General features: G+C 35.7%; 4 protein-coding genes across 9 annotated transcripts in view; 3 read left to right on the top strand and 1 right to left on the bottom strand.

Annotated features, from left to right (window-relative positions):
- Positions 1-4,191, top strand: part of LOC106137630 (protein unc-80 homolog) — a 34,201-nt gene extending 30,010 nt beyond the window's left edge. For 3 of the 5 annotated variants that reach the window (XM_060946102.1, XM_060946101.1, XM_060946099.1), the window contains exons 57-63: positions 82-246; positions 806-919; positions 1,289-1,402; positions 1,721-1,878; positions 2,487-2,647; positions 2,988-3,112; positions 3,899-4,191. In XM_060946102.1, the coding sequence (XP_060802085.1) occupies positions 82-246; positions 806-919; positions 1,289-1,402; positions 1,721-1,878; positions 2,487-2,647; positions 2,988-3,112; positions 3,899-4,017 (956 nt within the window). In that variant the 3' untranslated portion in view covers positions 4,018-4,191. Of the gene's footprint in view, positions 1-81; positions 247-805; positions 920-1,288; positions 1,403-1,720; positions 1,879-2,486; positions 2,648-2,987; positions 3,127-3,898 lie in introns of all 5 variants that reach the window. The other 2 variants (XM_060946100.1, XM_060946103.1) reach the window with 2 other exon arrangements.
- A 62-nt stretch (positions 4,192-4,253) lies between these two features.
- LOC106137648 (nucleoporin NDC1) lies at positions 4,254-6,243 on the bottom strand. Its single transcript, XM_013338508.2, has one exon. It carries the CDS (start codon positions 5,994-5,996, stop codon positions 4,308-4,310), a length of 1,689 nt encoding a protein of 562 aa, XP_013193962.2. The 5' UTR covers positions 5,997-6,243; the 3' UTR covers positions 4,254-4,307.
- Positions 6,244-7,275: 1,032 nt separating this feature from the next.
- LOC106137709 (uncharacterized) lies at positions 7,276-20,155 on the top strand. 2 transcript variants are annotated; one of them, XM_013338611.2, is made up of 11 exons: positions 7,276-7,703; positions 8,019-8,111; positions 9,466-9,578; positions 11,120-11,207; positions 12,218-12,297; positions 12,699-12,839; positions 14,419-14,523; positions 14,961-15,069; positions 15,168-15,226; positions 15,617-15,808; positions 16,202-20,155. In XM_013338611.2, the coding sequence occupies exons 1-11, from the start codon at positions 7,603-7,605 to the stop codon at positions 17,428-17,430; spliced, it is 2,310 nt and encodes a 769-aa protein (XP_013194065.2). In that variant the 5' UTR covers positions 7,276-7,602; the 3' UTR covers positions 17,431-20,155. The 2 variants fall into 2 exon arrangements, with proteins under 2 accessions (XP_013194065.2, XP_013194066.2); XM_013338612.2 differs by lacking the exon at positions 8,019-8,111.
- Positions 20,156-20,240: 85 nt separating this feature from the next.
- On the top strand, positions 20,241-23,742 carry LOC106137710 (serine hydrolase-like protein 2). The gene is made up of 6 exons (XM_013338614.2): positions 20,241-20,820; positions 20,899-21,030; positions 21,198-21,335; positions 21,821-21,980; positions 22,490-22,618; positions 23,083-23,742. Exons 1-6 carry the CDS (start codon positions 20,763-20,765, stop codon positions 23,372-23,374), a joined length of 909 nt encoding a protein of 302 aa, XP_013194068.2. The 5' UTR covers positions 20,241-20,762; the 3' UTR covers positions 23,375-23,742.
- The last annotated feature ends 816 nt before the right edge of the window (positions 23,743-24,558 follow it).

Genomic DNA, 24,558 nt, shown 5'->3' with positions numbered 1-24,558 from the left:
ATACCACCACCGCCCTACTTATGTTCTGTTATACACGGCCAATATTCACATCTCCCTTTAACCTTGACTATAACTTCCCAGAGCAAATAGCGGAGACCCTGGGCCAGGGCGGCGGCAAGCGCGCGTCGGAGGTGTTCCCGCGCGCGGCGCCCGACGGCAAGCACCAGCAGCACCGGCCCTCGCTCATCTCCATGCTGGTGGGCCGCGCCGCGCTGCCCCGCACGCCCGACCACCCCGCTCAGAGAGGCAAGCGGCTAAATAATACTTCATAATACTTCTGGCGGTAGTTAAAGTTGCGTCTCTGCAAGCCCGACGTACGAGATCACAATCCTAGAATGAGTGAGTCTGTTTTCCCAAACAACAGGAATCAACACTGGTTATGCGACATTTTTCGGGTTGAACCATCTTCTTGAGAGAGGCTAATATACAATCTTCGTTTAAAATACCACCATTTAAATATACAGCGCAGCTAAAATAGGCTGCAATATGCAACACATGGAACTGTAACTTTAACTAACTTGGAAAAAACACATATCCAAGGAAAAGAATCTGAAAAAAATATGTAAATTTTTCTGTAAACCCCCATCGTTTGTTACCTATATGAAAGAGACGAAGGAGAACGAAAGAATTACTAATTTACTAAAAATGGATAGAAAAAAGATAGTCACTCGAAGTAATTTTCTTCATTCTGAGATTTCTTGTTTTAGTTAGTTTCCCAGATCGATTATATTTCAACGATGTCGCGCAATATTGCCTCTATTTCGATGAAACTTAATTTTCGCTTACCTATTTATTCTCCATCCAGAATCTCTATCAAGCAGTTCTACCACGAGCCAGCATTTGCCAACATTCGACGCGCCGCCCAACAGTGGCGGCCGGCCCGATGGCAACAATGCTAATAGCGGAAACTCGCACTTAGGTTAGTTTCACTTCTATCCTCGACTATTATAAAAATATAATTATTTTATACCTAGCTAAAGCTATCAAAATGCTCAGCAAGACATCGCTATCCATTGGCGTGTCGGGCACGAGAGGATTGTGAACCGTAACTCACCCAACCCATCGAACACTTTTAGCTAAAATTTTACTTAGATACACAAAAATGCATTCAAATAACCGCTTAAAAATCAAAAAATCATCGGCAAACTATATAAAATATAAAATGAATCTGTATGAAGAGTTTCATGTCAGGGTCATGTGCTTAAAATGTTATCATAACTTTGTATACGTTATGTACTATTCAATTTTTTTCAGAAGCTCTAGCTTATTAGTCATAATTGTTTTCCAGGACCCAATACTTACGGAGGCGACACCAACAAGTCAGGAGTGGCAACACCGCCTTATTCCAACAATCAAGCAAAACTCAGATTTGTACCGTCCGTTGAATTCAAGTTTACCACAGGTAACTAAATCTTGTTAGTAAAATCTTGATTTTGCTATAAATACAATGTACCTAACACGATTGTTAATATTCGTATCTTTTCTTAGCGCACCCTTAGACCACATATATAACCAACACGCCGAAATTCAAAACTCTAGACCCATTCGGACTATGTGTTGATGTGTCAGTCAATGAATTCGTGTCCTATTTTGTATAGAAGATAACAAATTTCTCAAGCGCTCTTTAAGAAAATGCATGTTTACATTTATGTTTAATTTCACCAAAAATTGTTTAGTCACCTTATTCTAAGATTCTGTCATAATAATTTGTGATGATGAGTGGCAGGAGAGACGTCGACGACGCCGCTGTCCCCGCAGTCCCCGGCCTGGGAGCACAGCGTGGACAGCCCTGAAGGGGAGAGACCTCGTCTGCAACGGGCTCAGGGACCTTCGAAGAAGACCTTCAAGTTCAGACGCAGTCGACATCGTCAGCCTGACGTAAGAATATTTTAAACCTAACTACTACCTAGCTAACGCCTAACTACTACTGGCTAGGTATATACCTATATTATAAGTTTGATCGGGAGTAAGAGTATAATTAAATTTTTGATCAAATTAAAGCGTCCTGGCAAAGGGTCAGGTCAAGAGTACCCGAAACCGCCGAGCTTGCATGAAGAGAGTTATGAATGTGAATGAAGCGAAGGAAGTATGCAGAGATCGTGGCAAGTGGAAAGATGTAGTCTCTACCTACCCCTCTGGGAAAAGACGTGATATTATTTATGTATGTATAATACAGAATGATGGAGGATGCTGCAACAACAGAGACAGACAGATAATAATACAGGATCCTAGACACACTTTGGCCTCTATTCCTCGAGACTAATACCAGAAGAATGATAATGTTTAATACAACATCGATGGACAAGTTACTTGCAATTGTAATAACCAAATGTCCCCCAGAAAATAGTCATGGTCAAGTCAACCGAGACGAACTACTTAATGATGAATGAAAAAAAATTCTTTATCTTGATATTTCTTTTTAAATTTCTACTTAAACGATTTATTAATTTATTTTAATTTTTAATATTATTAATCATATATTACAGGCGTCCCACGTGCGCTTGGAGTCGGACGAGTGCTCGTCGCCCGGGCCCGACACGACGCCGCTGCGGCGCGCGTGGCCGCCGCTGCTGCAGCCCGCCAACGTCAACACCGACACGTCCTACGACAGCGAGATCTCGCAGACCTCCTCCACCTCGGGATACAGGCGAGCGCTCCCTGTCCTACAGAACGATCAGTAATTCACGCGAGACGTTGGTGTCGCGTGATCGCGTGACGCGTGAAAACCAAATGTCAAATCAAAAGAAGTAAAAAAGAAAATAACATAATTTTTAATTACCTTTTATTAAAATATTAACTTTTCTAGGAATCTTATAACAAAAATAAATGAGTATAATAAAAGTACAATAGAAGTCTACATAAATGACGCCCTTTGTCGCCTTGATAAACTAAACCACTAAAACACCCATACAGATTTGAAGAAAAATAATTGACAAATGTATATTCAGATTTCAGTAAAACTGCAATGATAGGGTTTCTGTGCACAGGGAGAGCTACAGCCTCCAAGCATCGATGACGGAGTCCCCGGGCGGGTCGCTGCGCGCGGCGCTGGCGTCGCCCGAGCCGCCGTCGCAGCGCACCGCCAGCGCCACGCCGCACGCCAGCCCCGACGGTAATCAACCCTTCGTATGTACCGCACATTATAACCTGCGTGTCCCTCTTGGCTATCTCTTCCTTCTCTCTTGTGAGTGTCCAGTGTACTTCTCTCTCTCTCTCACTCATCTTTACGTTGCCAGTTGCACCCTCGGGCGTTACGCTTCGGGGTCGGTTTTCCATTATGCACTAGTGTCTTATCGCGAACTGCCAAATACGTCATAAGTTTCGTAGTAGTTTAGTAATAGTACCTAGTAGTCAGAAAATTTAATACTCTGATACAATACTACCATTTTTATAAGTCGCTTAGGCAATATTCCTCGGCGAAGAATACAAACCGAATGATAACTTAAATATACCCAAGAAAATATATCTCTTGGAATCTCGCTCATTATTGCACAGTTCAGATCGCGGGTTCCCATGGCGCGCTCTCCTAGGCTCAAATAATTTTGCGCCCTACAAAAATTTTACTTCTACGCAGGTACATCGATGTAACTGGTAAATAATAAGTGGTAATACTGTATATGTCATAGGTCCATTCATTTTGAAACGCTTATATTCTTACTTATAATAATTGTTTTGTATGCTCAAGGCAGATCAATTAATAGCAAATAGTTTAACAGATACAGTTGACTCCAGTAAAACTGTTTTAAAGCTCATGGTAAATCTATAAGATTTTTCATTTGTTTTGTATAGTTGTGATACTGTTTACCTATTCCTAAGTGTTCTATCTTCTTCTTTTGCTTTGTTATATTAGCTTCATTTCATTGACTATACAGTAACAAACAATTGTTTTATCCCATAGCATCTTTAAGCTGCGAATCAGGGACTTCATCAGCTGAACGCACTGCTCTCCTGGGGGCTGCCAGCCAGAGATCCTTACTCCTCAGCAGTGATCTCCGAGATGAAGATACACTACTTTAAAGTATAGCAAATATGTAGAAATAAAGGCCTAGTCTTTCTATTACAATTATGCCTAAATCTTAAACATCTTGAAGATTGGTATACTATTTTAAAAATTATATCGGTACCTATGTTCTATTATAACATTATTCGTGTTTCTAGTCAAATATGTGATATAATTATGAGATTTATGTTTTAGAGCATTTAATAGAAGGTTTTCTTTAAAAGAGTGTTTTATTCAAAGTTATTTATTACAAAAATAAGTATTAACATTTACATTACCCTAAGTATTTAAAATAATTACTAACAATTTAAGCCTCTTTACACATTAAAAATGGTTGAATGGCAGTTTGAACATCTGGATCCAGAGGTATTTCATGAATATACTTTGAAAAAGTTATTACTATTTTATAGATACTTCTTTTGACTGCTGATACGAGGGCACTCTTTATTTTTATTGCAAGCAAGTCGTGCAAAATATGCTTTCTGGGCACCAGGCCCGGTTTGCTCAGCTTGTCCAAGTTCTGTTTGAGATTCACCAGTGCAGACATGATGGCAGGCAAGTCATTCTGGACTACTCCATATTTGTCCTCTGTCAATGAAGCTGATGCAATGAAGGCCAACCCTTCACAAGTCCACATTACAGGCTGAGCATGCAACAACAAATATTTCAGCTTTGTATCTGTCAACTCTCCAAAAAAATAGTGAATACCTGGTTTTTGGCATAATTTGTTCACAAATATGTTCAGTTCTTCCTTCACTGCGTTTGCAAATGTGTTTTCAACTTTGTTCCTATTGTAATCTTTGAGTTCAATCAACTTTGGTGACTCTGCCAAATTCCTTAATTTACTTGAATACAAGCCACTTTTAGGACTTATATTCATCAACTTTTTTTGATCAGAATTATTAATTTCTATTTTCTTTCCATCTCCATTAATATTATCCAATTCTTTGCTGAAATCATTTATGATATTCAGGCATTGTTCTAATAAATTATTCCAGTTTCTTGGATGACCTCCAGGTTGCGACAATGTGAAAATATTATGTCTTCTAGCAGGATCAGTCATGGCTAAGATTCTCAAGTCCTGTGCTCCCAAATAACCATTGAATTGTGATCTTTGAGCTAATGCATTATGTAATGTTAGACTTGAATCTGATTCTATAGGAAATTTCATTGGTTCGGTGAGCACAATATTGAATACCGTTCTCATAGTATACACAGATATTAAGAATAAACTAGTATAGAACCAAAGTCCAATCCAAATACCAGATGTGAATAAGTTGTACAAATTATCTAATGGAGGATCTTCTAAATATGCACCATATACATCTGATACCACAGTTCTTGGTTTACTCCCCCATATATAGTAAAAAATACAATAATAAACAACAGGGAGGATAGAATTCCTAAATCCTGTAGAAAGTATATTACTCACAGCCAGTTTGATTTGTTGAAACTTGTCCTGATAAATGTGAGGAAACAAGAGAAGTGTAGGGCTTAAAATATGAGTATTTAAGAAGTAGTACAAACCCATCCACATTCCGCCAAATTGCAGATACAAACTTTGTTCCATGAGACACTGCCCATCAAAATGTTCACATTTTTTCTTTAGTGTATTAAAGTTGCTTTTAGCCAAAGATGAATACAAACTCATTGTAAAATATCCACTCAATGCATAGAGAATACTAAATGTTACATTTTGTACAGAAAATAAATTCAGAAACAATGAAAACCTCGTAAAGTATTTCGGCACTGGAATCGTATAGTAATTACCATAAATATAAGCATGGAAAAAAGACACTAAACCAAGAAGAATTATATTCAGACCCATTTTCCACCCAAAAATGTCGGTGAGTGTAGAAGCAATCCATGATAGGGGATGTAGTATGTCAATTTGTATTAGAAATACCAATAGTACAGCGATAAAAGTCTGTAGTCCAATATTCCACAACACTGCTATAATTAATCTTTGTGAAAAAATTTCACTTTTGGTCTCCATATCGTACCGGTAATATTCGCAGCCGAGGTTAGGTATGTGTAGAGTTTTGTCAAAAGTACATATGCGTCTTCAAGTTTCAAACTCAGGATAATATCCACATGTATAGAGGGTAACTATCTACAAAAATGTTCTTTTCATCATTTTTTCAACGGCTACTATTTTCTAGGAAATTTACGAGCGCGAAACAAAAATGAGAAGTGAGAACGACTTTTGTTTGATTTGAATTTCATTTTTCTGTCATCCATCTGTCAGCTGTCACCACTATAAGCTGTCAGTGTTTCCAACTGCAACTGAAGAAATCGAGCTTAGTCTACCAGGCCTTGGAGGTACCTTTTAGCTAATAAAGCGCTAAGGGACTTAATGTGCGAGGATTCGTACCACTGACTCAAAAACACGTCCCTCTTTGCCCTGGCTTCATGTATGTAGCCAGGGACGAGTTTTTTGAGGAACCAAAATGATCGTTTTAGATTAAGGTACAATTTTAAGTAAATTGTTCTCAAAAAGAATAGCAAAATTGAATTGGCTCCCAATTCCCCTTAGACGTAGCCTATACGTCTACATTGCGTCCCTACAGACGTAATGTTCACACACTATCTCTCTTGTTTAATATCCTTTTTAATCCTTCATTTCCCCAGTATCTTCATAAAAATTTCTCATTCCGTGAGACGGATAGTCGCATGCAATCTCATAATAATCTTAAATTACTTATTCCTCCTTATTCTTCTCGGACTTATGGCTTATCTTTTAGTGTTCATTCATCTGTCAGTCGTCAATCTGCTCTAAACCTTAGTTCTTATAAATCACTTATCAAAAGACTGTATTCTGATGCATCTAACAATTGAGTGTACTCATAAATATGTATTAACTTTAATTATGTAGAAATTTATTGTTTATTTCACTGCATCTCAATGCTTTTTATGTGCGCTGCCTTTTTAATTTTGTATTTTCCTTTATATTTTGGTTGACTGGAAGAAATCCCATTGGGGATAAGTCCGCCATTGTACATATTCTTCTAAATCCAATAATTGTTTTGTAATTTGTTTTATTTATTTTATGTGCAATAAAGAGTTTACAAACAAACAAACAAAATTCACTAACATAAGATGAAGAAATCCTAGAATCACAACATGTATTCGTCATAAATTTAATAAGCACGTAGGTATGCATTTACAATAAGAAAAACGGTTGCGAAATAAAATAAGTTTGCTTTGCTCTATTCACCCCGTCAAACATCAATCAGAAAACGTTGGGGAAAATTATTGGTTTGGGGCTTGTAACATTTTCATAAATGTCATTTTGTTTATTGGCTAGGGTTCTGAATGTGAATGTGCATTTCGCAAAACTTTTACTAAAATGAATTGTAATTTCAAATAGGAGGAAGTGTACAATAAACAAGATATAAATAAACCGTGTTCTTAATTTTTTTTAAATAAACAAGAGGCGATCTTATGTTTATAAAACTCGTGTCCTACATTTCAATACTACTTTTACAAAATATGGAAGAAAGTCTTATAAATAGTGGATTCTTATTTATAGGAGTGACTTAATACAATTGAAATGTAATCAAGTATACCATTGCTTGCTTACTAATTAAGGAACTATAGTTATGTATACTTTCGTAGAGTTAGCTTTGAGTGTGGGGGTGCTCGTATCACTTATTACGGCACTCTCAGCCTGTGTTTGCGGCTGTAAAAATTCTAATCAGAAGTAAGTTGTATTTACTTTTTCATTTTTATAATCAGCTGTAAAAGAATGATCCATGCCAATAATTTTAATAAAAAATTGATGTTCAGTCTCAGTCAGTCAGACTCAGAACTGGACATTCATCTCATAATATTGTTGTATTGAACACAAGACACGATGACAAACATGTCATCGACAGGTTAAAGAAATAAATAAATAATATTCATACTCATTAGAAAAGATATATGAACCTTGATATCTGAGACAAGTATTATATTTATTCTTATGTTCTTTGGCTGCCCTAGCTGTCAATTGCAAATATATTTTTACATTTAACAGAAGTGAGTTGGTGGGTACTGCTGGAGTAGTCAAAATCCGTTTTGACGAAGAGGTACTGTCCCCTACGCCCACCACTCCAGCATCTGTCAAGCGGTTTGTTATAGAAATGGCATGTCCTAGTTGTTTCTAACTCAGTGGGTAGAGTTCTCTTTAATAACCTTCGTAGACTGCTTGGTTCATGTAGATATGTAATCAATTTAATATGTTTTATCTAAATTATTGACTAACATTTGAATGTATTTAGATGAAAATGTTAATAACTTTGGTGGAAAAAAAGGTGTTTATCTGATATTCAATCCAGTTACTAATAATATTAATTGCTCCAATAGATAAAGGTACTAATGTAGGGGCAAAATTGGTTTCTTTCTAATTAAATTAAAAACTTGAGTGTTGCCTTCTATAGCCTTTTCTATTATGTTATGATATATGCTTTAAGAACAATACATGTTGTATATATACAACTGACTGATGACTTTGATAGTGGACCCTGGGTGCTGCAGCACAGGAAATGAAATTGGTATTTTCACAAACCTTCAGATACCTAGAAATATTTAGATTTAAGTAAAAGACATTTATAATATAATAAATAGGTGATAAGATGATATATATAATGGTATATTTACACATTCCATGCTCTTTATTTTGTAACTTCAGGTTACTGCCAACTTATGTTTTGAAATCTCAGGAAATTCTGGTAGTTACGAAATTGATAAATATAACTAAGAATGTTTGACAGAAAATGGCCTAACTTTCACACTCTTGAGTTATCTTTATGGCCAAATCTGGAGTCACAGATTAATATCTCTAAAAGAAAGTTTAAATATTGAAATGTGCTTGTAATCAAATCTAATCCCTGATGTACCAAAATAATAGCTGAACACTGCATGCTTAGATGTTTATAAACTTATATTATTTATTGTTTATTTCTAATTGAAAGGATGTGATGTTTAGGTATAACATATATACATATCATCACATCTATATCCCTTGTGGGGTAGACAGAGCCACATTTAGCTGTTTGGCTTAATGATAGAATTGAGATTCAAATAGTGACAGGTTGCTAGCCAATCGCCTAAAAGAAGAATCCAAAGTTTGTAATCTTATGTATAAAGAAAAATAAAATTTATTATTAAGAGAATTATTGACAGTCACAACATGCTATATCTAGGTCTTATTCGGGCTAAATACCACTGCAAAGGTAGCGGAGATATGAGATGCGGAGATGATGGGAGTCACTTTGTGTAAAAACCTGACTCATCTAATCCAAGATCATGTCAGAGGTGCGCCCACGGCTCCTCTCCAGAGGGGTGGGGATATAACCAGGACTAAGGCCAGGATAAAGAAGACATCAACCTGCTATGTGTCTATATGGCAAAATTTCAGCTAAGTTTAAAAAATGTTGTCCACTTTTTATTTAACATTTTAATTTTATGTTTTCATTTAACAGGGCATCTACCCAGAATAATCAGCGCAGTCTACCTGAGATCCCGCACCCAGTGGGGAGGCACGACAGTGGGGATACTGCTTCAGAAATATATGCTACTGTCAATTTAGATGAAGGTAATCACTACACAGTAATAAACTAAATTAACTTCCACTATTTCTTTTTATGATTTTCTTATATTGGTAAGCACTAAGTTGGTACTTACTTACTACCATGAGACCATCACACGATGGTTCGTGTGATGGTCTCATGGTGACCCCTGTGAGTTGACGTATGTATAAAAAGCTCTTTATGATAGATGAATATATCAGAACAGTCAAATTGGCACCTTACATTATTTTGGGCCAGGATAAAATCGAAACTTTTTGCCTTAATGTCTGACTGGTATTGAATTTGGCCTTCGGCCCCAAAGCAGTAGAAAGTGATACTGGGAACACTAAAAAATGAGAGAGAGTTAAAAGTCTGAATACCATACTACATCATCTTCGTAAATTTTTAATATAAAAGTATACATAAACATATTTAATAATCATCACTGACAACATCTCATCAAGTAGCAACAATCAATATAATTCTTGATAAACAATAATCCATAGCTACTTTATTTTATCTTTACATCCGACTAGAAGTACGTACATATTAAATTAAATAATGAAAATCGAATATTTACAACTTCTTCTGGTTTCTATGATAAACTCAATTTTATCCGTCAAGTAGCCTAATTTTCTTCAAAAAGCTGAATGGAATCTAAAATCAATGTCTGTTCTACATTCGCAATTGTACCTAAACCTTCCTTTGTGTAGAAAAGTAAGTACAATAAAAAAGTGTATTTTTTTGTAGAATTATATTGAAATTTCTGTCTTAATGCCAACTTGTCTTATTTGCATTTCGTAATGCAATTTATTAATCAACACCTTTAGTAACCTTAATAAAATAAATTATATATCCAAGATTCAGTTATCGCTCCACGCGACAATACTATAATCAAACGTAAATTAATCAGGACGTAACTCTTTGTCTCGGTCGTTATCTGATCGTATGTCATTATGCGATTCATTATATTACAGTTTAAATCAATGTGATAACGTATCAAGATTATAATCTTTTATTATTATATTTTTTTGTTATCAAAAATTAAAGGACATACATACTTATATATACACTTTTTCTAAGGATATGTTATTATAGTAAAATAACTCATTATATGAATGTAACTTGCAATTCAGTGGCATTGTTTTAACAATTCGTATACCTATGTACCAATCCGACTGAAAAACACGGGAAATTATGAAACTGGCTCACTTTTGCTGGAAGCATTTATGTGCAATGTATTAGAACGTCCAGTTTGGGCCTAATTATTTGTGTAAGTTATTTTCAGAGGTGTATGAACCTTTATGAAAACAACGACATCCAGTTAATTACTGCTTAAGCCAACAAAGCTAAAATGGAACAAAATCCCCGCGTTTCGTCCATTTTTGGTAGATTTTGCTGATAAATATAGCACGATATCTACATTTTTATGCTACACTTAATAGACTTCACTCGATCGAAGTGTGTATGGAATGGAACAATTACCGCATATCCTTTGGATTACAACTAGATCTCTGTTCTCTAGATGTCTGTGGTATGGAATTTTCAATTCTATACTTGTCCCCAGGTGCCAAAGCTTCGGCTATCGCGTCCACGAGTAGGGAGCACCCCTACGAGCATGCATATGCAAAGCTTCAGAATGAGTCTCATAACATGTAAGTATCTATCTATATTCTAGAAACTAATGAAAGTAGATGAAGCGGAAGTAGTATGCAGCCATCCTGGGGCTAGTGGAAAGATGCAGTCTACCACCGCTCCGGGAAAGAGGTGTGATTTTATGTACATATGTTTGTATCTTTATTCTATTAAAATACAGCATATCCTTTTAGTATTTGAATAGGAATTGAATAACATAACTCGCTGTGGATGCGTTCCCTAGCTAAAAGGTATTGATTTACAAGTCTTTGAGTACAGGAAGTAAGGTATCAGTATAACTTAGCCTAAAACTAATTACATTATTGTTACGTTATTAATACATATTTCAGGAAGTAAAAAACGCCAAAGATTCTAATTTAAATCTATCATCATTATGCATCTAGGTACTGCCACATGTTTATATTATCCTTGTTATTCTGCAATACTCATCATAACGTCTTTGTTTTATAACCAACCGTTAATATGTATTAGCATCTTATTATGCTTTACATGACAAAGGACATTGAATATGAATAAAATTGTTATATGAATAGGTATTATGTTATGACTACATATTTACGTTAAGTACCTTGTAATTAAATTGTTCAACTTATGATTCTATGTAAGTATGTATGTATTTATAATGATTTAAATCATTCATATGATCGCCGTAATTTATGTAGCTAGCTTTTTCATATTCTTTTATTTTTTACGTTATTGTACAAAATACAAATAGATTACTTCGTCAAGTGTCCGTAAAAGTTGCTAATATGTAAATTTTTAGCTAGCCTGTGGATTTATCATTGTTTTGAATTAATTATTCTATAATCTATAAAAATTGTATTTATAAAAATAATCTATAAAAATTGTAGCTATGGGCTTTATGCGCCGTCCCGAGGAAACTATTCGTAACATTTATCTTACCACTTTAGTATCATTAACATATTGAAGTGAAGATATACTTTTTTATATGTGGCCCACTTAAAACGAATAGTAACTACACACAGTATTTTTTTCTTATCTCTTATAGTACGGTGGAAATCACTCCTGATCAAAGATCGGAGGATGAAATTCAAATAGATGAACGGGAAGCGACACAGTCCGGCCCAGGTTAGTCGGTTATTTTTTTTTTACTTGAGCTTATGAATCCATCGTGATGGTAGCACATTATTTTCTTACAAGATGTACTATCTTCACATAAAAAAGCAATGAAATTTATTTGCTTTATTTTTGTGTGTTCTAACAGGATTTTGTGTAGTGTATAGGTATGCCATACAATTTCTAAACATTAATAAATCTGATCGTGACCTTTTAGTCTTTTCGCGAATGTTGGCTCCGTCTACCCTGTGTGGGATGGGACATTCAAGGAAATGGCCGTTAGAAACAAACTAGACATTTCTGTAATAAGACTTAACGTGCCGAGAAGCGTTATACGTACTATGTATGTACGTAGGTACATCTTTATAAATTTATCAAAATAGCTTTCATATATATTTTTTCGTATTCTCCAGAATCAGTAATGATATCCGCGTCAGTGGCCATAAGCGGGCAGCTGCCGTCCAGCCAGGAGCTGCCGTACATCACGCCGCCGTCGCCGCGGGCGCGCGCCGACACCGCCGCGCACTTCAGCGGCGACTCCACAGACTCCGCCAGTGAGTAGTTAATAAATAAATATATACGGGACAAATTACACAGATTGAGTTAGCCTCGAAGTAAGTTCGAGACTTGTGTTACGAGATACTAACTCAACAATACTATATTTTATAATAAATAATTATATACATAAACATCCAAGACTCAGGCCAATCAGAAAAAGTTATTTTCTCAACATGCCCTGGCCGGGATTCGAACCTGGGACCTCCGGTGTCACAGACAAGCGTACTACGTAGCGTGCGCCACAGAGGCCGTCAATATACTAGGTTAATTTGTATAAAACTTGTGAATGTCTCGAACAATATGGTCATTTTTAACGTTTTGTTAAACCAAAAGAAGTGTCGAGAGAAATACGTAAAAATTAGACTTGTCTTATTTTTTCGTACTGTTTCGTTTGCGTACGGGTTTCGAAACCTGGCAAACATTTGCTTACATAATAAATGGATGTAGCTTTAACGCAATTTCATTTGCAAAAATTTGAAATCAACCTTAACGAAATAAAATAAGTTATGATATTCAAAAGATGATTACATTAATAAAATTTTAACATTTAGTCACATTAATGGGCGAGGCGGTAATGTCCCGTAAGTTCAAGATAAAAATTTTATTAATACATTATTTAAGTGTTTAACAGAAATTACTTAAAATAACATTCATTCATGTAAGATAATGATAAATATTTATAAACAAATGATAAAAATCAACTTGATGTATATCAGTGCAGTGCGTGAGATTTTGCTTTGTGATAATAATATTATGCATTAACAAAATATCATAATATACTTTACGTAGAAATTGTATCTTGAATTTGTTATTTAGATGGAACCAAAAAATATATACATACTTAAATGTTGTTCAGTATCGTGTTGGTTAACATTATATTGGGGTAGATCGTTTAATTTTTTGAAAATATATGAAAAGTTTAATTACTTTAGTTCATACTTAATTAAATTGAAAAAAGCACTTGCCATTTCAATCTTAATTTTGTTTATATGGGGTTCATGTCTAACCAGTGAGTATTGTAGTTATTACAACTGAAATGTACAAAATGATAAGCAATAAATAAATCGAAGTTGAATGATATAACACTGAATTCTGTTCAGTTTTGTCCCATTATTTCGTACATTTCGAGAATTCTAAGAAATTAACCGAAATAAAATAATTAGGTATATACTGTTCCGCAGGTATTTTCATACACTGAGGAGTTACTTTTCTTAGTTAAAAAAAGGACTTTTTACTTTTGTAAATCCTCTTTAAGTACTCTCAAACTAATATATACTTTATTTCAAAATTCACGCTTATTAGTTAAATTTTCAGACGTGCTTTGTTTGTCAGTCACTAAACAACGAAAGATTTGTTTTAACCATTTTATTAAGTTTAAATTAGACTTGTTAACTCATTGCATTTTTATTTCATTCTCCGGCTTCCAACTTTTTAAGTATAATTATGATTTTAATTGAAAGTGACTTCTTGATTAGTTGGTAGGTTTCTGAAATTTTTATTTATTGTATAATAATACAAAGGTGGACTTATTATTTTTATTTATATTGATTTCTTAAGTTCATCATTGTTTTTCAGAGGGCTACACCAGTATATCGGTCCGCGAGCCTCTCAGCAACATCCGAGCACAGAGCGTGAAACCGCCCACGCAGCCGCACTACGCCACCGTGTCGGATGACTCAGGTAAGTCAAAACTTTCTACTTGAAAAAATGTTATTTCATATTAAGGTAAGAATGTTACAAAAATGGTATTAAAGTTTAAGAAAAAGTCATAAAAGTTATAGGCCAAATTCGACGACTCAATTATAGATAGGTAAAAATACACAATACTAGAGCAGAAGGGCGTGACTTTTCAGTCTCTTCGAGGCCGTTGGCTCTGTCTACTTTGTATGGGATAAAGACGTGATTATTTGTATGTAGGTATGTATTAGGTCACTGATCTACCAAGATGGTCATTTTTGTATGATCGTTTCGTATTAATGTTTATTCAAATTCAAAATTTTTATTCATTATAATAGGATACTTCAAATCGCTTAATAATTGTCAAAACGTATGGTTTAACAACATTGGTTGACGTCAAATAAATTACTTTAGCTTTAGCAATAATAATAACGTTACAGATGAGATGTACGCGGCGATCGAGGAGGCGGAGGCGGGCGGCTCGGACACGTACGCGCAGATCACGCCCGAGAGGCGCGCCGCCGACTGCGACGCCGGCAGTGCGGCCAGGTAACTATACATGTATTATTTATTATCTTCATCCAGCCGAAGAACTTCTATTGAAGTAAAAAAATTTTGTAATCTTTAATTGAATAATTCTGTTACAGGAGAAGTGCGCCACCTGAAATTGGAGCTTCCACTTCTAATGCGACACACTCTCGGCAAGGTAAGTTTTTAAAAAATGTGTATATTACTGAATTCAGAAAATGATACATAAGACAAAGATAGATTAGATATAGATTCAGTAAGGAGTACATAAAAAATTATCTTACTTGATTAAAACAGAATAAAACCTGAATTCTTTCAAGAGTAATAGTTGTATATCAAATTAAGCAATAAAGATTATGATTAGTGTTTTTACGCTTGGGTAAGTGAGTGGTTTCACGAAATGGAAAAAATTTAACTTGCTTATTACGCGAATTAAATATTTGTTTAGATAAGCGATCCATACAACAAATGTCCAGGTCACTACCATTATATACTGTTTTGCCTAAATAAAAAAGGCGGTTTTCATTGGTAGATTAGAGACTAATTATATTTGGTTTTATTTACTCAGCATCTTCATCGTCATGTTCTCTATCGACGGGCGCTCTCGGGTCGCCGAAGCCTGAGAAGCGCCAGGCCAACTCCCCGCTGCCGCCGCCGCCCGCGCATGCGCCGCATCATGCTGTAGTACATGCCGCCGTACATGCCACTTCGCATGCCACAGCGAATGTTAGGGCGCAGCACCAACGAATATCTAGCACAGGTTGGTAGCTTAAGGACAAATAAACGGTTTAAGACGACCTTTCGTTCTTATTCTTGACAATGAATAATTGATCTTGCGTTTATATATAAATTGTTTAATAATTTATTAGATTGTCCTAAGCTTTTAAGTAAAAGTTAAGTTTATACAAGTAGGAAATACTTTTGTTAATATATATTACTTAAGCAAAAATTATAATGCATGTCGTGGTTACCTTTAAGTGTTTGTTACAGTTGATAAAAACTTTATGTATGACCTTAGCAAGTAAGAAATATTGTAAACAAACGTTGGTAAACCCAAATAAATAAATAAATAAAATAAATGAAATCTGAGCGAATGTCAATGAGGTTTTGAAATCGATCTATGCGAGACTGAACGAAACATTTTGAATTTTAGGTGACCTTCACAGCAATGACAAGTTTCGTCGCAGTCTCAACGAAAAACACCAACGAAACAACAGCTGTGTCAGTTCATCGGATTTCTACGGCTGCAACTACCCCGTCGAGAAGCACCGCTTCAGTTCTGGCGATCTCATCCGCCCGCTAGTCGCCAAAGAGCTCAACTTCGATATAGATCACAAAGACAGCCCCGTCGACAATTTGTACAACTCCATCGACGGACCCGGCTACAGCAACTACTCGCCAGAGGTCGCCACCTCCGCAAGCTCAGAACAACGACTCACAGAAAGCCCCTCGCGAAACGTCGAAGAAATGTACGCAAAAGTCTTGAAGAAAAAAGGAAAAGACGACCCGATACGAAGATCCAAAGATCTCACCAACAACGAAGTGGATGGCGTCGCGCCCAAGTTCCGCGGAGATGACCCCGGATACGAAACTATTGACAGAAAGAAATCAGTCAACCACGGCTACGAAACTATCGCTCACAAAGAACGCAAGATCTCACAAAACCAAGACCCCGGTTACGAAACCGTTAAAGATGTCAATAAACCAGGCAATTCCAACTTTTCAAACAACAATTTGCTAAAATTAAACCACGCAGTCGTTGATAGTGGACCCAACAGCATCATCAGTAGTGATCACGGGTACGAGCACATCTCCAAGACCGACAACAATGCTTCAGATTCCGATCCCAATTACGAAGTGCTACGGAATCAACCATCCACTCCGCCATATGCTACAATAGCACCTAATTATAAAATACAGCCGACGTACTCCACCGTCAATAAAAGATCCTCACATGGCAATAACAATGAAGAAACTAGTTCTATCCAAGAGCCGAATTACGAATCGATGCCGCATGATCCATTATACACCACAGGCAGTGAATCGGATCCAAACTATGAATCCGTGCGGCCAAAGTACTCCAATTACGAGAGTGTCGGCACCAAGGATCCAAATTACGAGTCTTTAAGATACAAAGAACCCAAATATGAATCCGTGAGATCTAAAGATCCGATGTACGACTCGGTGAGATATAAGAAAGATCCTAACTACGAGAGTGTAAAGTATTTCGAGGTGGCCAAGAAGGAGCCGCTTTACGACGCCGTGTCGGGCAAGCGGCCGGGCGGCGCGGCGGGCGGCGCGGCGGGCGGCGAGCGCGCAGCGCAGCCCAGAAACAGTATTAACGGCGGCGACGCCACAGTCAGTGATTACTTTCAAGTCTAAAGAGACACTTTATGAACAAAATTCAAAGAGTAAACTACATACTGAGGTATTAATATAATATGTTTCAGATCGTGCATATACAACTATATTCGTTTATTTATCCATAGAATAATTTCGCAGTGTTTAATACCTCTATGACGAGATATTATGAATAATATCTCCTTAGGTATCTGTGATATATTTTGAGTGTGGTTTGAACTTAATTTTTATTGTTATTGATGTACATCTATAGAATGTACTGCATAGGCGAGAGTATTTTTAGAACAGTATTCTTAGCCTATGTCGTGTCTGCAATCTCCATTGATTAGTGTGTTCATAACTATTTAAAATAGTTTGTATGCGAATATATATGTATGAACTTATATATTACATGTACAAATTGTGATTGTACATAGTTTTTGATATTAGGTAATTTATTACATCTTTATCATAGTACTTAAGTTATAAAAAGGGATGAGTAATGTTCTGGTAGATGTAATGCAGTGCAGTATGCAAACGTAGTTGGACGTGAATCATATAAATATAATTATATAAGACTGTTTTATCTCTTTGATTAAATCACATCGCACGTCGATAGACCACACTTTTATAACATCACTACTATAAATATATAAATAACAATAGTAAATGACCATTCCTAAACATATAGTTTGGACAACACACTACCTCATCTTAAATATCCTCGGCGTATTTTTAAAATGTAGATGTGATTAATTTCAAAGAATAATAACAATATGTTTCAGCTTTAGTAACATTTTTTTATATAATGTTTTTATTATTGTTATGTTTATTTTGTTGTGACTATATTCGATGATTATAAGTTAAGAAATAAGTAAATTCGGTGTCATAACTTTAATGTACTGGTGAGAGATTTGTTTGTAGTACCTGAGTACCTTAAAGCATTTGGGGATTACATGCCAGTGTCGGTTCATATTTTTATCTTAGAAAATTTATCTAATTTTGCAAAAGTTTTAACTCTGCATTTGATATTTTTATTCTTGTAATTAAGCACGATTGTCTCCTTTAAAACTTATACAAACTATTATTGTTTATATGCCTTTTTACAGAGCTTCCTTACTGATTGCATGAACTTGTATATTTAGATCAATGACGTTATTTCAAAAATTAAGGCCAGCAAATATAAACATTTTTAATGCACACGTTTAGGTATGTCATTTTTGGTGCTATTTAATGAACTTCATAACGAAACAAAAGTGATCCAAATATACAAAATGATGCTCCTAAGAAAATTATCTATAACGTCTTTCTATTGAAAATTGCCAATTTTTTGTGCTTCATACCTTTGCTACCTTTGTGAAGGAATGTTAAAGTGATATTATGAACACCACTAAGATTATAACATTATTGTCACTTGTATGTGTAAATATAAATAATCAAATTATACTAAACTTACTATGTAATACAATATGTACTTCTCTACACAAAGCAAATTCATTCCATATTTATTAATAGACTTGATGGCTAAATTATCTAAAGAATAAAGTATGCCATAAATTAGGTTTTTCATTTCAATTCGCTGTTGTAGCATCAGGAGTTACGGTACTTTTATATAGGTACAAGATTCAATTTAAAACATATCAGTTGACACTATAATGCTTGGCAGGTGTCTATCTCGTAAGGAATAAAAGGCGATTGTTAGTATGTAACGTGATCATTTTCACTCCTATGTATCGTTTTTTATGTCTTCATGTATTTTATATCTGTGGGCTTTATCTAAGGTGGGCTCATATCTGAATGTGGAGCCCAAGTAGATACCAAATAGTAAAGCAAAGGCATATATTTTGAATGCTTAGTGTATTTTAGGCTATTTGACTGTATTAAAAATATACATTTCTTTTATGTCATCAGTCTTAATATTATTTTTTTGGAGCAATTTGTAATAACGCGAGATAAAAATATTGCATTATTTAAACAAAATCCGTCTCAGAAAATTAGGTTTTTATATGCAGCTGTCACGTGACTAAAAACGAACGTGATTGGCTATTTCTATTATGACGTCAATTATCCATAAACAGACTGTGGATCGTACCGTTCCTTAGTGTTCGCTATTATTTTTCAAGATTTTATAAGTGTTTGATCGCTCAGGATTACTCAGATAACATAGGTATTTAATAATGGAAACCCATTCCGCGAAAGCTGACAGTCGAAACCTACCAAAAGTGGACGCAATAATGGTTGGAAGAAGAAATCTGGATTGTCTTCTTCAAAGACAATCCAGATTTCTATGCTGAAATACGAACTGAGGAATGTGAAAACATCATTGTAAGTATATCTTGGTAACCACTGATCTTAGATCATGATCTGAAACCACTTCTTGCGAATATTCAAATCCATCGGCATAGAAAAAACAGTTTCGTAGGAGATTTTATTGTTGTATTAGTGCATTGAGGCACTGCACAACATTTATAGGAACTCATTTTAATAATTTTCACACATATGACGTGGCACAAGTTAAATAAAACAAGAGAAAATCAAAACTTTTCGAAACACCAACAAACTTTGTATGATATTTACACGGAATTTACGTCACTGCATGCCATGGCCGCCATATTGCTAAAAGTCGCGTTTTGGCGGCATATTTAAATATTTCATTTTCTTTTTCGATTTTTTAATAAAATAGCTGTAATAAAGGCAGAAAAGTATTTTTGTAGGGCTCCTTATAAACAAATAAATACCCTAAGATAGTTTTTAGAACTTTGTCAAATAGCCTCTAATGTGAATATCATGCTTAATTTGAATATAGGTACAATTGATGAATATGGCAGCGCTCGGGCGACTGTCCAACCGTCATACTTATTTGCTCACCTAAGTGCAAGACGATGTGAACCCTGCAGTATCATTTGGCAGACAGCTTAAATCTGTATGGGTTTGTTACGTAGCATGCCTGTAAATAAAATAAATATGACGAAGAGCTTACTTTTGTCTCGACTTTACTCTTTATAGATGTTTACCTGAATCAAAATAAATTCAAACACAATACAAATGATAGTCGAGTTTTGATAATGTCTGAATAAAAACGCGATAACGAAAACCGCTTACTTATGATAAAAATTGATAAGAAGGTTTAGTTTTACCCATCTAATTCATCTGTTATCGCATGTGCGTCTGATTGTCTCGTGTAATGACTGAAGCTGTGACAAAATTTTGATGTTGGTTATTTTGATTAAGTACATACTATGACGCACTACATAAATTTCAGTAGGTAGATCTTGATCTTGTACGTTTTTAATAAAGTTATTGATGTTAAAAACTTAGATTAAAAATATACTTTAACAAATGCGTCTTTAAATATTTATTAAAAATACGTTATAATGAAATCAAAACTAACTGAAGAGTGGTTTATTACAACGAAATGGGGAAAAATTGCGAGTAAGTATTGCCAACATGCTTGTTTGTTTTTTAACAATCTTTATTAAGTTTTAAGTCTTTTAACTTGCTTTTTTACAGTCATCTGTTGGGGAGACAGACACAAACCAGGAGTGCTCCTTCTCCATGGCTATTTGGACTCCGCGGCGGTCTTCGAGCCTTTGGTGTCGCTACTTCCTGATACATATCACTATGTCTGCTTTGATATCCCTGGTAAGAAACCGCTCTATGTTAGCTCTTAACTCATTCATTTATGAGACTTTAGAATAGGACCACTGAAACTTTCTAGGAATCCTTATCTTTCTGCCGTTTACCCAGCCTTGGTGATGGTTGTTGCACTAAGAGAAAGTGATTGTTTTTATTTATGTCTCTATTTTCAGGGCACGGAAAATCGGATCATTTGTCGACTACCCTGCTAGTCCAACAAGCTTTCGTGGTAGAAATAATAAAGGAGGTAGTCAACCATTTGCAATGGAACAACTTCGCTTGCGTGGCACACTCCATGGGGTGTTTAATAGGTTCGGTTTTGGAGTAGTAACGAAAAGTCTTGTATGTGAAACGCTTTAAAAAAAGAATGAGAAATATGTGTCTGTGAAATATATTTAACATCCTCGTGGTTAAATGGTAAAGGTTCTCCTCGTGAAGACCACTTCTATAGTCTTCACGAGGAGAGTCTTCAGGACGCAAATAAAAAATAACAGCACTGAGTATAACTATGTATTACTTAGTAGGCTGTCAGGGTTTGAAACCGTAAGTTTTCTGTCCTCTTCCGAAAAAATCCAAAGAAAAGTAATAGGTATTAATTTTATAACCGCAACAGATCACGTAGTTTAGAGCCCCACAGGCCGGGGAAATAGCTCGGGATATCTTACTATGTTATCTTAGGGTCAACCTGTGTCGCGAAAGAAATAAGAGTGGAACACAATTAATAGCCCCTTCATATGCTCACTAACGCTGTTTCTGTTTTCCAAATAGGTATATACTATGATTTATATTTTTACAGCATCATTGTACCACCATCTCTACCCAGGGAAAATCAAGAAAATAGTAAAAATCGACCCACTCTTGGCCTTGACAGCTTATTATTATTTAAATGAAGCACACGGTACCTGGTTTAAACGGCGTTTCAAATATTATTACGACCACTATCAACTATTCAACGGGTAGGCAGCATATTTTATCATATTCTTTTCTAGTCGTTAAAGGCTGGCTGTGACAACTGCATTTGTCCACTTGCTCATCTAAAAATAATCCTTCTCTCACTTGATTTCCAAAAGGTTTACTGGAAGATAATAATGCGAAAGAACCTTACTTGATCGAAGGGTGGGACCGCATTTTGTGTGCCCTATTTTTGAAGACCCACTTTATCATTTCATTTATATGCAGACTTTTTGTGTAAAAAGAAAATTTATTTGAATTAATCATTCATGATCACCACAGTCAGAGGTAGTAGCTTTCGCTTCGTGTAATTAATTTCCTTTTTTATACACTGTACAGGTTTTTATAGGTACATAAATGTGAGACCACATCGTTTCACTTGCCAGGAGCAATTTATAAGTTCTTTTGCTTCATTTGATTTCAATAATCTTTTAATTGAGGTCGTTTATGGTAGAAACTTTAACTTTATTTAATTATCAAAACTATGAAATGTTTTTTTCGTTCTATGTTTCAGGGCCCCTCCAAAGCTGTCTAAACTTGACCAACTCATAGAATCCACGATGGTCGCACGTCATTTGACTCGCGAGCAAGCGGACATTGTGCTGTCGCGGTCCATAGTGACAGCTGAAAATGGTCTCGTCAGGTAAGTGAATCGTCTCGACCACTCTTAGACAATAGGCTACCAACCTATTTAAATATCAAGTTCATAATTAAGCCATCCAGCTGAATGTGGCCTTTTAGTATTTTGTCTCTTGTCTTCCACCTGTGGGATAAAATCGTGATGATATATATGTATGATTTATGAAAAGAGGCGGACCGATCACCATCATAATCTACAAGCAGGATTCGTAGAGCAAGTGATGTCTGAGATACGTGACGTCAGATTGTGTGATGTCTGAGACCCGTGACGTCCAATCGCGTGATGTCCGAGACCCGTGACATCGAGTTACGTGATGACTGGGTCACGTGATGTCTGAGACACGTGTCACGTCACAACGTGATTTTCTGTTTTCAAGCAGTACTCGTAGAAGGTTGGCTTAAAGACAGATCAAAAAGGCAGCAACTCTTATTTGCCACTGAATTGTTAATAATAAATATTTCTTACAGAACATCGACTCAACCCATTATGCGTTTGATGCTCAGCGTGCCAGCTTTCAAAGACTCCTTAGTGTACATCCTGCGACACAACGCTCCTCCCACGCTTAACATCCACGGGGTCAAAACCAAAATACCCAAGAAAGAGAAAGAGTACATCCAGAAACTCTTTGTGTATGATGGTCCCGAAATATTTCATGTGTTTATTGATGCTCATCACGATTTACATGTGACTCATCCTAGAGATTTAGTGCCGCATATAGTGGAGTTTTTGGACAGGAAACATTTTAGAGCAAAATTATGATTTACTTTAAATTGGTATGAGTAGGTATACCCAGATCTCTTTACAGGGAAACCTAACTCTGGATATGTGGTGGCTGGTCAACTTATTTATGCTTATGCGTTGTCTACCAGTTCACCTTTGGGATAAAAATAATACTGATTTTAAACTTTGGCGTTGCATTATATCCTACAATTTATAAATACTCTAGTAACATGATTCTACGTCCGAGGTAAAGGCACGTTACGTGCGCGTTCAAAACCTGTAGTATTTGTAAATGGGAATAATACCTAACACTAATCTAGAAACTGAAAAAGACAGAAGGTGGGACATATTCCTTGTTAACGAAATACCTATTTGACGTTAAATTTGACGAAATATTCGTATTGGAATCATTAGTTTTATTTACATCTTTTATAGTAGACAATGTGCATAAGTCCACGATTTAGATTTAAGAGATCTATATTTGTATCACGTCTATATCCCTTGCGGGGAAGACAGACCCAATAATCTTGAAAAGACTGATAGGCCACGTTCAGCTATTTGGCTTAATGACAGAATTGAGATTCAAATAGAGAGAGGTTGGTAGCCCATCGCCTAGAAAAGAATCCCAAGTTTGTAAGCCTATCCCTTAGTCGCCTTTTACGACATCCATGGGAAAGAAATGGAGTGGTTCTATTCTTTTTTAACCGGACGTCAATTTACATTGTTTTTTTTAATACAAAAACAATGTAAATTGACGTCCGGTGAAAACGCTACAATGTAGTTTGTTCCACCGCGTCTTCTACACGTGCGCTTTGGAACCGGTTGTAGATATAATTAAATATTCTAAACGTTTATGAAAATCCCGGCTTGTAAGTAAATATGTGGTGAAGCAGATACCGGTTAGCGGGCGGCCCCCGGCATCCATCTGCGGCATCCCCAAACAAATAAATAATAAAGATAAAAGAAAAAAATTTTTTTTTATGTTTGTGACGAATACTCTAAAAACCTACTGGAGTGATTTTCACGAAATATTGCATTGATAGAATAGACCTTCGGGAGTGACTATAGCTACTTTTTCTAGAATTTCTCACAGTGAGTATAGTGAAATCTATATACATATAATAACACGGTAAAAATATTGTGGCTACCAGCATACTTATCATCAAGTACCAACATACTTACCAACAAGCTTACCTTACCGAATAACAAGAACAACAGTTACC

Source organism: Amyelois transitella, chromosome 10, assembly GCF_032362555.1.
Source record: "Amyelois transitella isolate CPQ chromosome 10, ilAmyTran1.1, whole genome shotgun sequence".
In the NCBI taxonomy this organism is placed as follows: Eukaryota; Metazoa; Arthropoda; class Insecta; order Lepidoptera; family Pyralidae; genus Amyelois; species Amyelois transitella.
Note: the sequence above shows the minus strand (reverse complement) of the source record. Positions and strands in the feature narration are given on the sequence as shown.

Bases quoted from the DNA above. Each gene is read 5' to 3' on its own strand.
- LOC106137648 (XM_013338508.2), bottom strand. From the start codon at position 5,996: ATGGAGACCAAAAGTGAAATTTTTTCACAAAGATTAATTATAGCAGTG.
- LOC106137709 (XM_013338611.2), top strand. From the start codon at position 7,603: ATGTATACTTTCGTAGAGTTAGCTTTGAGTGTGGGGGTGCTCGTATCA. The intron at 7,704-8,018 runs GTAAGTTGTATT...TACATTTAACAG, and splicing joins TGTAAAAATTCTAATCAGAA to AAGTGAGTTGGTGGGTACTG. The intron at 15,227-15,616 runs GTAAGTTTTTAA...TTATTTACTCAG, and splicing joins TGCGACACACTCTCGGCAAG to CATCTTCATCGTCATGTTCT.
- LOC106137710 (XM_013338614.2), top strand. From the start codon at position 20,763: ATGAAATCAAAACTAACTGAAGAGTGGTTTATTACAACGAAATGGGGA. The intron at 21,031-21,197 runs GTAAGAAACCGC...CTCTATTTTCAG, and splicing joins TGTCTGCTTTGATATCCCTG to GGCACGGAAAATCGGATCAT. The intron at 22,619-23,082 runs GTAAGTGAATCG...TATTTCTTACAG, and splicing joins GCTGAAAATGGTCTCGTCAG to AACATCGACTCAACCCATTA.